Source organism: Telopea speciosissima, chromosome 3 (genome assembly GCF_018873765.1).
Source record: "Telopea speciosissima isolate NSW1024214 ecotype Mountain lineage chromosome 3, Tspe_v1, whole genome shotgun sequence".
Classification (NCBI taxonomy): domain Eukaryota; kingdom Viridiplantae; phylum Streptophyta; class Magnoliopsida; order Proteales; family Proteaceae; genus Telopea; species Telopea speciosissima.
Window position 1 is genome coordinate 62,749,960 of NC_057918.1, and position 12,620 is coordinate 62,762,579.

At 35.8% G+C, this 12,620-nt stretch overlaps 1 protein-coding gene across 1 annotated transcript; it reads right to left on the reverse strand.

The window, feature by feature from the left end:
* Positions 1–5,229: 5,229 nt before the first annotated feature.
* On the reverse strand, positions 5,230–12,129 carry LOC122654429 (proactivator polypeptide-like 1). The gene is made up of 6 exons (XM_043848512.1): positions 12,104–12,129; positions 11,806–11,904; positions 11,065–11,261; positions 9,651–9,842; positions 6,270–6,329; positions 5,230–5,671 (listed from the first exon to the last, which is right to left on the reverse strand). Exons 1-6 carry the CDS (start codon positions 12,123–12,125, stop codon positions 5,507–5,509), a joined length of 735 nt encoding a protein of 244 aa, XP_043704447.1. The 5' UTR covers positions 12,126–12,129; the 3' UTR covers positions 5,230–5,506.
* Positions 12,130–12,620: the final 491 nt, after the last annotated feature.

The following is a 12,620-nucleotide window of genomic DNA, read 5'->3' on the forward strand; positions in this document are numbered from 1 at the left end:
AAAGGCTCAAAGAGGGAGAAAAATGCTAAAAAATGGGGATGGGACCTTCTCCTCTCTCTATTTCTTCTTGTTTTGGGGAATGGGGGACCCCCCTATTTATAGGGGTGTACCCCATATCCGCGGTGCCATGGAGCAAAATCACACGTCGTCGTGGATGACATCATCTGCATGACATATGTCTATAGATTCGTCCTTGCGCCATGGAGCAAAATCACACGTCATCGTGGATGACATCATCTACATGACATATGTCTATAGATTCGTCCTTTTACACGGCGTTGTGTAATATTCCACAACGCCGTGCTCAAAATGCTCCTTCAACATCCAGTTTTTGGGCTTTTTATGGGCTTTTTGGGCCTTTTGGCAGTTCTCATAGGTTTTTAAGGGTTTTTTGGGGTTTTTTAAAGGTCATGTGTACGACTCCTTCCATCTGTGTCCTGTTGTCATTATTGCCAAGGGTGGTGGCAAAATCTCAACGTCTACAGTAATGAGTGTTCCTTTTGGGCAAACAATAAGGGTATGTTTAATTCCAAAGTTAGGTTTGGTCCAATCAATCCTCGCTATCTTCGATTATAAGTTATCGTTGTTGGTTCTTCATTGTGGTTCATAGGTTCCTCTTGTTCTTGCAAACTATCAGACATTTTGAGTCCTCTATGAGAAGGAGAAGGGTTTGAAATTTACCAGATTCATCCGAGTTTCATTTGACTCGGCAAAATAAAAACACCAAGGCATTCATGACTTAGACAAACTCAGACTGAGTCTGATCTCTTTCTTTTTTTTTTTTTTCTCTCTCTCTTAACGAAACTAGGTTTTGTTATTTTTTTACTCAAATCGGGCAACTCCGCCAAGTCAAAACTTTGTTTTCCAACTATGATTTGGTTATTAAATTTTATTTTAATTTGCATCTAAGTTTCTTGGATTTAGAAAGTAAAACAAAAATTATATTTAAAAAATATTATTATTAAATAAGGTAGTTTAAGTAGTTTATATGTCGAGAAATGATTACATATTTTGGAATTTTCACTTCTCTTTCCTTTAATTTTCCTTACAACCAAACAGAGCCTAAATGACATTTGTTTATAAGGGAGGGATCGACAAAAGAACAATATAGGGTGTTAGAGGGGAGCGAGAGTAGAGAGAATGAGACAGGCGTGCACGTTTGTGATTGCATGCCGGCCTTTCTCCCTTTCTTTATTTTCAACAGTCTATTTGTTTTTAACTATTTCTTCAAATAAATAAATCATGGAGTTTTAACAACTTGGTTACTCCATTAGTGTTAGATTATCAGAAGCAACTAGAAAAACCTTGGGCCTTTTAAACCCACAAATATTGAGTGAGACTGAATATAGTGTTCCTTTCCATAGGCTCAGAATGTTTACTTATATAAATAAATAAATATATATAATTAATGCTGGAGGAGCACTAAATATGAATGAAGACTACTTTTCATAGAGAATAGTAGAATCCAATTCAAAAGTCCCATGTAAGAGATCAAGTGGTCCTTATTGTGGAGTGGTGTGGTATGTATATATTATCCAACAACCACTTCTAAATAGACCTAAATAGTTGCTAAATGCATGAAACACTAGAGTCTGGATCCTCTCCAATGACATATAACTACCAGAGTCGATCTCCCACCATCCATGGGTTGTGGGGACTACATCGCATGGATGGTGGGAGATCGACTCTGGTGGTTAAATGTCATTGGAGAAGGATCTGAATTCGAAACACTGTATCCTATCCATATTTCCTAGACCTATACTACTCAAAGGTGAACAGATTCTTGCCAACCATTTGATGTAATATTAGGTACAAGAAGTATTGAGCCATGCCATTTGAAGAAGGAAAAAAAAAAAAAAAAAACCACTACAAACGCTAAACATATCTTAAGATACATGAGGACATGCAGATAAGCATATCTTGATTATTGACATACTGCAAAGAGAATTCAAGCCCAATTAAGAAGCCCAATTAAGATAGGACAAGACAAAAAGATATAAGTACAGATTCTTCGAAGGATTGTAGCATTTGAACTAAACTTTTTGTCCTTCATATATAAGTGTAACTACTAGAAACTATTATACTTAATAACAACGACAAAATAGCATCACTAATAACAACAATATAACATTCTCTTGCGACGGTTTTTCCTATTGTAAGTAAAAGTACATATAAAAAAAAGAATAATTGCGATGGATTTCTAGTTGATGCCCTTTAAAATTTTCATCTCAAGAATCTTATTTCTTGTGGCCTATATATCTTCCTCAATTAAGGTTTCAAAAACCCTAACTCTAAAAACAGAAGAAAGAGACAGAAAAGTAAGAACTGAGGTAGGGAAGGAGAGAGAATGTATGTCATGATTTTAGCACACCTGAAAACCCCAAAATCATTGGGTTTTGTATAGTGTAGATCTCTCTTTCTACTTCCCTAAGATATGTATTTTCAGAATTCAATGTCTTAAGACTTCCATGCAGAGTGTGCCAGCCGCAAGTGGTGTGACCCTATAGGGTAGAGATGTAAACGGATAGTCGAAAATCCGTATTTGATTCGGGTTCGTATTCGTTTATGAGGATTCGTATTCGGAAATTCACTATCCGGAAACTATCCGAATTCGTCCGAAACTAATCAAATACAAATATGGTAATCCATGTTTCCGACCGATTATTATCCGATTCGTTTAGCTATCCGATGGTAATAAAATATCCGAAATAAAATATTCGTATCCGTCTATCCGATTTAGTTGCTTTCTTGAATTTTGTATTTTATTTATATTTATAACTTAGTAGCTAGTAAGTTAGAAAATATGATTGTTTTATATATATTACTATTTGACTAAGATAGATGTTATCATATATCTATTAGAAAAACATATAAAAACAAAACAAAAAGTAGAAATACATAAAAAATGTAAATAAGACCAAAAAAAGGAATTAGGAAAGCCACAAGTAAAAATGTAAATAAGACAAAAAAAGATAGGAAAGCCAAAAGTCTCGATGGAAACTTGGAAAGCCAAAAACCTCTTTGAAAACTGAAATCTCGGATTCTCGGTCTCTCAACTCTCAACTCTCAAGACTCTCAAGTATAACCCTAAAGCTCAACGTTCTCTTTGCCTTCCATTCGCTGTGACTACAAATCTACAATCCCTCTCTCTCTGGTTTCATATACATATTGTTTCATGCCTTCTTGCGCACATCTTCGTTGTTACAAGAGACATCGTTCTGCATGCGCAATCACCAGTAGCAACTGTCAAAGGTAAGTCTCTCTCTCTCTCTCTCTCTCTCTCTCTCTCTCGCTTTCTCTATATTGTTTCATATGCATCGTTTTCTTCTTTATAGCATTACCCCTGATGCCATTTCTATCATTCTAATTTCTAGCGAATCCATCTCTTGGATCGTCCTCTAAAGTCCCAGAACTCATTGTTCAGGTTGTCGATCTCAAGTCTGTCGGCAATAGATTTACATGAGTTTCTATCTTTCAGATTATGTTTTTTTTTTTTTTTTTTTTTTTAACTGTATGAATCTGGTTGTTGTATGTTGGATTTGTCATTAGTCTTATCTACAGTATCACCTATTACTTTATATTTGTTGGGTTGTTCCATATTCGGATACTGCAGGTTTGGTTGGGTTTTAGATCAAGCTTTTCTGTTTTATTATATTCCTTGCATTTTATGTATTATGTGATACATGATTTCAAATCGATTTGAAAAAAAGAGTGTAATGAAGTCATTTCTAAGAAGAAATAAAGCTCAATATATAGAAAATAGTAAACGGACAATCGGATGGTAATCGGATAGAAACATTCGGATATTTGATATCCGTTGCTAAACGAATCGAACCGGATAATATCCGGAATCTGTTTAACAAGTCGAATTCGAATTTGGTATTGTATTATTATATTCGGTGGATATTCGGATCGAATTTGGATAGCGGAATTGTAAACGAATTCGAATTCGGATAGTACCCAATCCGATTTGAATTCGATCCATTTACATCTCTACTATAGGGTGCACTAAGTGAGTCTAATTCATTTTCCTTATTTAGTATTATTTATTTAGTAAATAACATTAATTAATGTTAAGTATAAAAATTATTAAAAATAATAAATAAAACCCTGAACAATATAAATTTATTACATTTAAGTCCCTCCACTTTAACATTGCATAACAGATTTATGGCTATGGAAAACGATACTGTCAAAAATCTTAATCCAACATAACAGTCAGTACTGAGAATTTCGACCATAGATTAGACATAAAACATTATAAAACCATTAATACAGGAGAAGCACCATGTGCACCAGAGCGAAGAAGGAATTGAGAAATCACACAAAACAAGAAGACTCTTTTCCTACACTCCATGAAGACATGATCACCCCTACGTTGATCCGCGGAAAAGCGCCGCGGAAAAGCGAATAATCACCAAAACATCAATACGGGAACCATGCATAAAGTGGGGAAGTCAATTCCGTTCCAAATCAAAGAAGGACATGATATCCTTGGACTAATCTTCCTTCAAACTTAGACGTATCATAGCTCCATGACGAGGAGAGAGGAAGCATGCACGAAATTCCTCATAAATAGGACATACCTCAGCCATGTTGAACCGAAACATGTGAGTTTCAGGGATCCAGTAGCGGGAAACACCTCTGATCGAGTCCCAAGACAACACCATGGCCTTCATACCCACTAAAGGCTGGAGGTGCACTCTCCCCAAGGCTTCACGGTCGTCCCTTAGCATAGAATCAATCCATGAACTCAAAGCCTTGTCCATGACTTGAAGGAAAAAGAGAGCAAAACAGCAAGAGGAAGAAAGAACAAAAGAAAATACTCAAGGACACTCCAAGAACAAGAGAAGGAGAGAATGAGGTGGTTTCTACACTCCTCAGGGTTCTAAATAAACCCCCAAGAATGAGATTATCCTCGCCAACTCTAGTTTCATGTGGACTTACGAGTTATGAATGGCCATATTTTTCAGTATCTAGGTACAATAGCGAGAAATATTAATGTGTGCATAGAAGATTCATAAAGCCATTTGGACATAGTTAAAATGTTTTAAGACTGTCCCATCAACCTAGAGGAGGTATGGGAATGGAGTACAGATCTGTATGCCCCAAACTACATAGAAAAAGAAAAACATGCCCTACCATATTGCTTGTCATACAGAGAATAAAGATGTTGGTAGGTCACTTGTAGTCTCTAAGTAGAGAACTAGAGGTTTAAGGTAGGCAGAGTAACATAGAAGGAAAATACATATACGTGACACCATCCAATAAAAAGGCAAATCTCCTGATTGTCAAATCGTACAAACATTTACAGATCAAATGAACTAACTTACTTGCACAAACACTTTCAAATAAATCTTCCATTTGAAAAGTGTAAACTTTACAATTATTAAATATTTGGAAGGAAGGAAGAAAGCATACTCTGTCTGTGATAGGCAAATGCTATGGCTTTCTCTTCTCAATAAGAGATATTCCCTGTCATTCCGGCCAATTTCGGCTTTCAACTTTAAGTTTGAGACAGTTTGGATATTTCAGCATCAGAAGATTCATGTCCAACCACAGTGGCTGAAGGTTTACATGCATGGAGAGCACTGCAGATGTCTGTAAGTTCTAGGAACTGCACTGCATTGTCCATCAATAGAGGCCCATGATCAAAAACCAGTTTTTTGCACTGCCAGAAGATACAGGAAAAAATGAGCAAGGAAACCAATTCCAAGTTACAAATCATTGTTGCAGTAACAATTTTTCAAAATTTCCATCACATCAGAGTATCATCTCATATTTCAGACTCCAGTTGCCTCAAATTTTCCATTGATACTGATTGGATGTTCTTCAGTATCTTACATCACATCCTTGTAGAAAGTCATAAAAGGGTTGTACTCATTGTTATAAAGCACCAAAATAATGCAATCGACCAAAAAAATGATATACCTTAATTGAGGTTTCATGTTGGGACTGGCATATATCAATGAGATGCCCCACAGAGGTGAAGGTTAATGGAGTATTTATAATGGACCATAAAAAGGAAATGCATATCATCTTTGAGAATGAGCATAGAATGCACATCTAGCTAATGCAGTAACCAAGAAGCTAATGCAGTAACCAAGAAGCTAATGCAGTAACCAAGATATTCAAGAAAATAAGTAAAGAAGAAACCATTTTTTAGTCCTCTGTACAAAACTAGGCAATCCAAGATGATTCAATTACACTATGTCAATGGCCTTAGAGGCCATGGATATTTATCATTAAAATTCCTGAAGAGTTCTCACCTCTTTCACATGGTTCTCCACTGAATCACATCCCTTTAGAAGCATCTCGATTATCTCTAACTGCAATAATTACCAAAGAGAAGTCCAGGTGTGACATCAAAGCAGGCACATTAATAAAAATAAAAATGCTCACTCCTTACAAGAAAAAAAATGTTCATTGATCTATTATCTTTTGATGCTATAATATTTTTTTTTTTCTGTAAGTATGATGTCATCAAACAAAACTTATTTTATAATGTTGCAGTGGATGGGACTCAAACTGAAGCCTCTTTCTTATAAACTGGCACCTTAACTGTTAGGGCGACTACAACCCTTGAACCTCCATATTTACATAGTTAAGCCTTAGCCACAACGTAAGAAGTATTTCTACCAAAGATGTCACTCCCTTCATCCCACAAAGAATGTCAAGTTTGACAACTCTCACATTTAAAGAAAAATTTGATATTACACTACTGGGAACAACTTGTCACCGAAGTGGTGAACAAAGAAGTTATAAACTTCTTTTAATTGCCCCTTGTTTAATTCCCAAAAGTTATTTAATGCAGGAGGTAAAAAGGTGGGGGTTTCAAAAAGTTGAACGTTATGTAATGCAGTTTTTATATGAAATGGCGTTTACCATTATTAAAAAAACAAGTGTGTTATACTAAAAGGGCAAAAAAGTACAATTACAATCTTGTTGTAACCAAGGTTGGTTACAACAATATTTTCCCTCTATTAATTACCTAAATATTAATCACTAATTGTCCAAAATTACCCTTCCTAGATTTCCTCGAACAAATTAGATTCCCTTTCTTCTCTCCCTCTTTTAATGCACAAATTTGTAGTGGTGGCACTTAACATGGACAAGTAAGAAATTTGAAAGCATTTACTATTCTAATGGACAAACAAATAGAGACATTGGAAAATTCCAAATCAGAAAGTCATTTTGGGTTGGAGAGAGAAATGTTTCTTCCTAGGGGATAAATATTTAAATTTAGATAGGAGGAGTTGAGAATGAAACCCTCTATAGTACATGCCTAAGCTTAAGTATCAAGACCATATGCAAATCACCCCAAGGCCTCCTAGTTAACAAGAAAGTAGGCTAATTTTCTTCCCAATTCTGCTTTCTTTTTTTTTTCTTCATGAATTTAAGAAGTAAATCAATAATGAAATGAAAAATCAAAATCAATATTGATCCACAAAACTGTTGCAGATTAAATAACTAACTAATTCCACAGAAATACAGATATGACCATTGTTTCAGGAAACAGACCAGAGGCTGGACAATACTTAGCAGTTGGCAGCCAAACTGGCAACATTTGATACAAATAGTCTCAGCAGGTGTGCAGTTTAATTGAAACATATATAAATCATTCTGACAATGCAAATGCATGTCTAGACGAGTGGTAATGGCTCTTGCATCTTTGTAAGAGGTCCTGGATTCACCAATTTACACAAAATAATAATGTTCCATGGACCAACCATCTAGATTGAATGATACAAAAGGTCTGACCCTTTCAATTGGATGCTGCAAGAACCAGTTAATGGACCTAGGAGTCCATTCATGAACCTTATTTTATTTTTATTTTTTTTGAGAGTTACACCACAACTTAACCCTCCAATCTGCAACAACAATATCTGGTTCTGTTCTTCAACAATAGAGCCGACTTATTCTATATGCACCTCTAGTCCCATAACATAATTCTTACTCACCCTAGCTATCTCTCAAGCTCCTTCAAGATCCTTCAGCCATACTCTTCTATTGCACAGATAACAAATTTATCAATGTTGAAAATCTACATTTTAGACCATGGTTGTTACTTTCAGCAGGGAATTTTATCCAGTTCCTTCCAGTGTCAGATGTCCTTTTGAAAGCAGTTAAGAGTACTAAACAGAAAGGAGAGCTAATCATCAGAAACCTGCACAAGGGAAAGAACATCTAAAGCGTATTTTGGCAAATACACCGTGACAAATCTATACTGGTTTGTTAAAAAAGTAATCACCAAATGCTCATCAGATGTTTTCCTCATACTGGTAATGCAGTTCTGGCTCCTGTATGCATGCTGCAGAGGATCTGAACTCCAGAAAGAAATAAGGCGGGAAGGGAAAGGCTTAAGGTTTGGTTTCTGCAAGCATTTTTTATAAACTTGGCTACAATCAGAATCATTCTACCAGTTCCTGGCCTCAACTTTTTGCTCAAAATAAGGTTAAAAATGGAAAAAAACTTTTACGAAAGGAATACCATTGGCTCTTGAGCTCTTTTGGGTGAAAAAGGAAGAATATTCTGGATGTTTATTCCATATCGTGCCTCATAATGCACATGGAAAAGGAGATAGAAGATTATCTGATGATCAGGTAAGATCTATTCTGAGGATTAGAATTGTTGTTGACAAAAAATATATGTTGGTCTGGATTTGGGGTTTGAAAGAATTCATTGGGGGTACTCTATTCTGTTCCATTGGGTAGTTGAAAGAAAGAAACAAGAGATTTTAAATGATCGCAAGATCTGTACCCAGGATTAGAGTTGCTGTTGGCAAATATATGTTGGACATAGCTTGTGGTTTGACAGGATATAGGGGTCAATACATCTGAGTTTGACTCCAGATTCTTCCTGACACTAGAGGAATAACATCAACCAGTATAGTATTCTATTTTTTCTTTATGAATGTGAATGGAAATTTATCAGTTACAGAAAATTGGACAGTTCGTACACCAGATGTATATGATACATCATCACAGTTCATTTACAAATCAATACAAACAACTGTTGCTGTTGTCATATCACGACACATCTAAATTTCAGCTTCCTTTTAAAATATGGATTGATGAAGACTATAACCCAGTATATGTTATACATCTCTGTTAAGTTCCAACATAGATACTTAGAGGACCACATAGAACGAAATGAAAGAACAACACTGAAAAAAAGATTGTTAATCATGAACTCAAATATTTGAGGAATCCTAAGCAAAATGCATAAGGGAAAAAGAGAAAAACACTAAAAGGAAAATAAAAAATAAATAAAAAAATAAAAGAAAAAGAAAAAGAAAGAAAGGTTGCAATGGAAAAAGAAGGAAAAATGGTATCATCTATAAGCATGTATGACATTCATTCAGGTATAAAAAGAAGAACCTGGCTATCTTTCCTATCACATATTGTCAGGGAAATATTTGCAGAATAACTTTGTGCAAGAGGAAATTCAGATTGATGTGTTACGCAGATTGAGATTTTGTTTTCATTAAGAGGTGGTTTTAGGTATCCCCGCTGATGGCCATGCTGAAGGTGGGGTTCCCTTTACTGCACTTTGTTGACGTTTACTCTGTATTTTTTCTCCCATTATTTTAATATATTACACAAGGATCTTTAGCCAAAAAAAAAAAAAAACTTAGTGCAATTACAAACCTGTGTGTCAGGATCTTTCAACTTAATCAGAATTTCCGCAACAGCATGATGACACAGAGTACAACCATTCTGTTCTGGAGAAGCAATTAATATCTGGTCATAAAGATTCATTTTCCAGCAGAAGTCCTCAGGTTGGATTGTGTCAAGCTCCATGAAGAAAAGCGGCGTATAGTAATCCACCAATGTGATGCACTAACAACAAAAGAGAAAATAACACCAGGGAAGATAAGAAAGTAAAACAGCTCACTGCAGTAAAACCAAAAAAGTAACAGAATAGTTAGGTCTCAAGATTTCTATGAATTTTGTTGATAAAAAGTTCCCCAACCATCAGCAGATACCAGACACTGTGCATTCCAGTTTCTTTGGGATCATTCCCTACTACCAGGATCGGCTTAAATGCTTGCAGTAATAATAGATGTTCACTAATCCTGCCACTATCATTACATTAAGGAAGATTACAATTACTTATTCATAACAAGAAACTCCAATCTTGAATTGCCCATCAAGACATCCATATTGGGCATGTTAAGAAAGTTTAACCTAATATTGGATACCATATTCATCATAACTAATCAATCAGCATGGTCAAATGTGTTATGTGTCGATTTTTATTTAGGTGTAGTTCTTTGTGATATAGTTATTTTTATTAATTTATTATTAATTATATGTATCTACGGGATGGTGGTTAATTATTATATGTAGTTATTAAAAGTGGGATAAGTTTAGAGAGATATTTTAGGAGTTGAGAGAAATTGTAGGAGTGGGGAAGTGGGTAGTTAATATTAGCCGCGTATTTATTGATGTATGAAGAAGTAGAAAAAAAAGGAGAAAAATATTAATTAATTCTTGAGTTTATCTTGAGAGAGGATTGGCGACCTCCCAATTGCGCCAGGACGCCATTGCTTCGTCTGTAAAGCAAACTCTATCCCAAATTTATCTCTCTCTCTTCCTCTCTTTCTATCCCTACTATTTCTCTTTTATTTTATTTTATTTTTAGATTATCTCGCACGTAACAAAATGATTCTAATCTTTAGAGGAAAAAGCTCGTAGAGTCCTGAATCTTATTTGTAACAATGACACTCAAAAAGGAGAGACAGGGAGGGAGAAGAGCCTTTATAAATGGCATAGATAATCTAAGATTTTGGTTTAGGAGATCTCTAGATATACTGGAAAAAAAAATTGTCCGACCTAAGCACAAAGTTCCTTGCATGGGTGAGGGGTGGTGGCACACCTTCTATTTGCATCAGCTGATTGAACCAGACTGGAAATCACTCAATTATTCAAACTGAAAAACTTATCAGCATAAATAAAAGATGAAGCTCAGAAACAACGCATATTCCAATATTTTTATATCATACAGCAGTCACATGGTCAACAAAGTCGTTTAAGCAATGGCATGAGATTTGATGGCTACCTGCTGCTTGAAGGAGTGCAATTTATGACAGGCAAGATGAAGGTCCTTGATGATCTGTGTCTGGGTCTTGTTATCACCAAGGTACTCTAATGCCTGGGTAGTGAACTGTTCACACAATGTGCAGACTCTTTCATTTGTTGTTGCAACTGTGGAAGCTTGAATCTCACTTTTGGGCTCCTTATAGCTTATTTGCAGAACTACAACACAAAGAAGACAATCATTAAATTCAACTCTTTTTTCCAGAACAATAAGCAAATGTGCTTCTAGTTAAGAAAATTACCTTCTCCAGACAATAGAGGCACATGAGGGACTTTATGGATTTTCCCACAAACTTTAACCGATTGGAATAGGAAAACACTTATGGGATCTCAATCTCGTAAGAGTTAAAATGTTGGAACATCTTTTTTGCTAGGTTTCCTTAAGTTTTGGAGGATCATTGCCAGCATATTTAACATATAAAATAGTATTAAAATATCATCTACATTTGCCAGCAAAAAAGTTGGAGGTGAATGTGGAGATGGACTACAAATTGGATGAGATAGTATATGCATTGGCAAGTACAGTCAGAGGGATTAAGAATAGTGTATGCATCCCCCAGGTGCAAGATTTTGAGTTATGGTACAACACCCTTGGGACAGGAGAAGAAAGTGCATGTATTAGGCAGTTAAAATCTTTAGGAAGTTACTTAGAAGAATCATATGGTGAATAAGAATAAACTCAATATGAAGTCTAAAGGCATACCTGAAAGATCAGAGATCAGTAAGGTCCTAGCATCCACACAAGCCCAAATGATGCCCAGTACAAGGAGAAACAGAAGCCATACTCTCACCCCCATAATGCCTGCAGTGGAAATCAGTCAAAATCTAACTTGAACAATCTCAGCATGGTTAAGCTAGTTAAACATCACAGATCTGTAAGTCCATTTATTTATTTATTGTCAGTTCTGGAAACCGGCCCATTCTGAATGCTAGGAACTGAAATACATATTTAAATTTGGGAATCATGAGCACATGACTATGCACAACTAATTTCACTTTACATGTTTCTACTGTCGCTACCATCAAATCTCAGTCTATGACTTAGATCGCAAGTCCATATGTACCCGCAGGAACAAGCCCCAAAACCAGCCCAGCAAGGTTGTGGATTCGACTGCTGTGAGAGGCAGCCTGGTCTGATGATGTGGCAAGTGTTTGTTGGTTTGATGGAGCATAACCTAAGGCAGCCCCAGCCCAGAGTGAAGCATGAAGAAGACAAAAGACCAAACCACTGTTCACGACACTGCTCACGTGAACAGAATCACAGTCCATATTTGCCTTGGGTGAGGATGCTTTATAGAAGATCTTGTGGGCCCTTCAAATGGAGAAAGATTCTCTCCTAAATCCTAATGCTGCCATAGTTTAGTTTCTATTTTTAGTTTTAGAAAGTATTTAGGTAGCTTCTGATTTCAGTTTGTTTCTATTTTTGCTTCCTTGCTTGTTTAGAAGGTTGGATCTATAAAGCCTTAGTAGTTTCTATTTTCAGCTAGTTTCTATTTTTCATTAGTTGTTATTTTCCTA

What these genes read in the sequence shown, in the direction of transcription:
- LOC122654429 (XM_043848512.1), bottom strand. Translation starts at nt 12,125, where the DNA reads ATGGTAGCGACAGTAGAAACAT. An exon ending in TGCACTCCTTCAAGCAGCAG is followed by an intron (nt 9,843 to 11,064) that starts GTAGCCATCAAA and finishes TTTTGTTGTTAG; the next exon opens with TGCATCACATTGGTGGATTA. An exon ending in TGAAAGATCCTGACACACAG is followed by an intron (nt 6,330 to 9,650) that starts GTTTGTAATTGC and finishes TAATTATTGCAG; the next exon opens with TTAGAGATAATCGAGATGCT.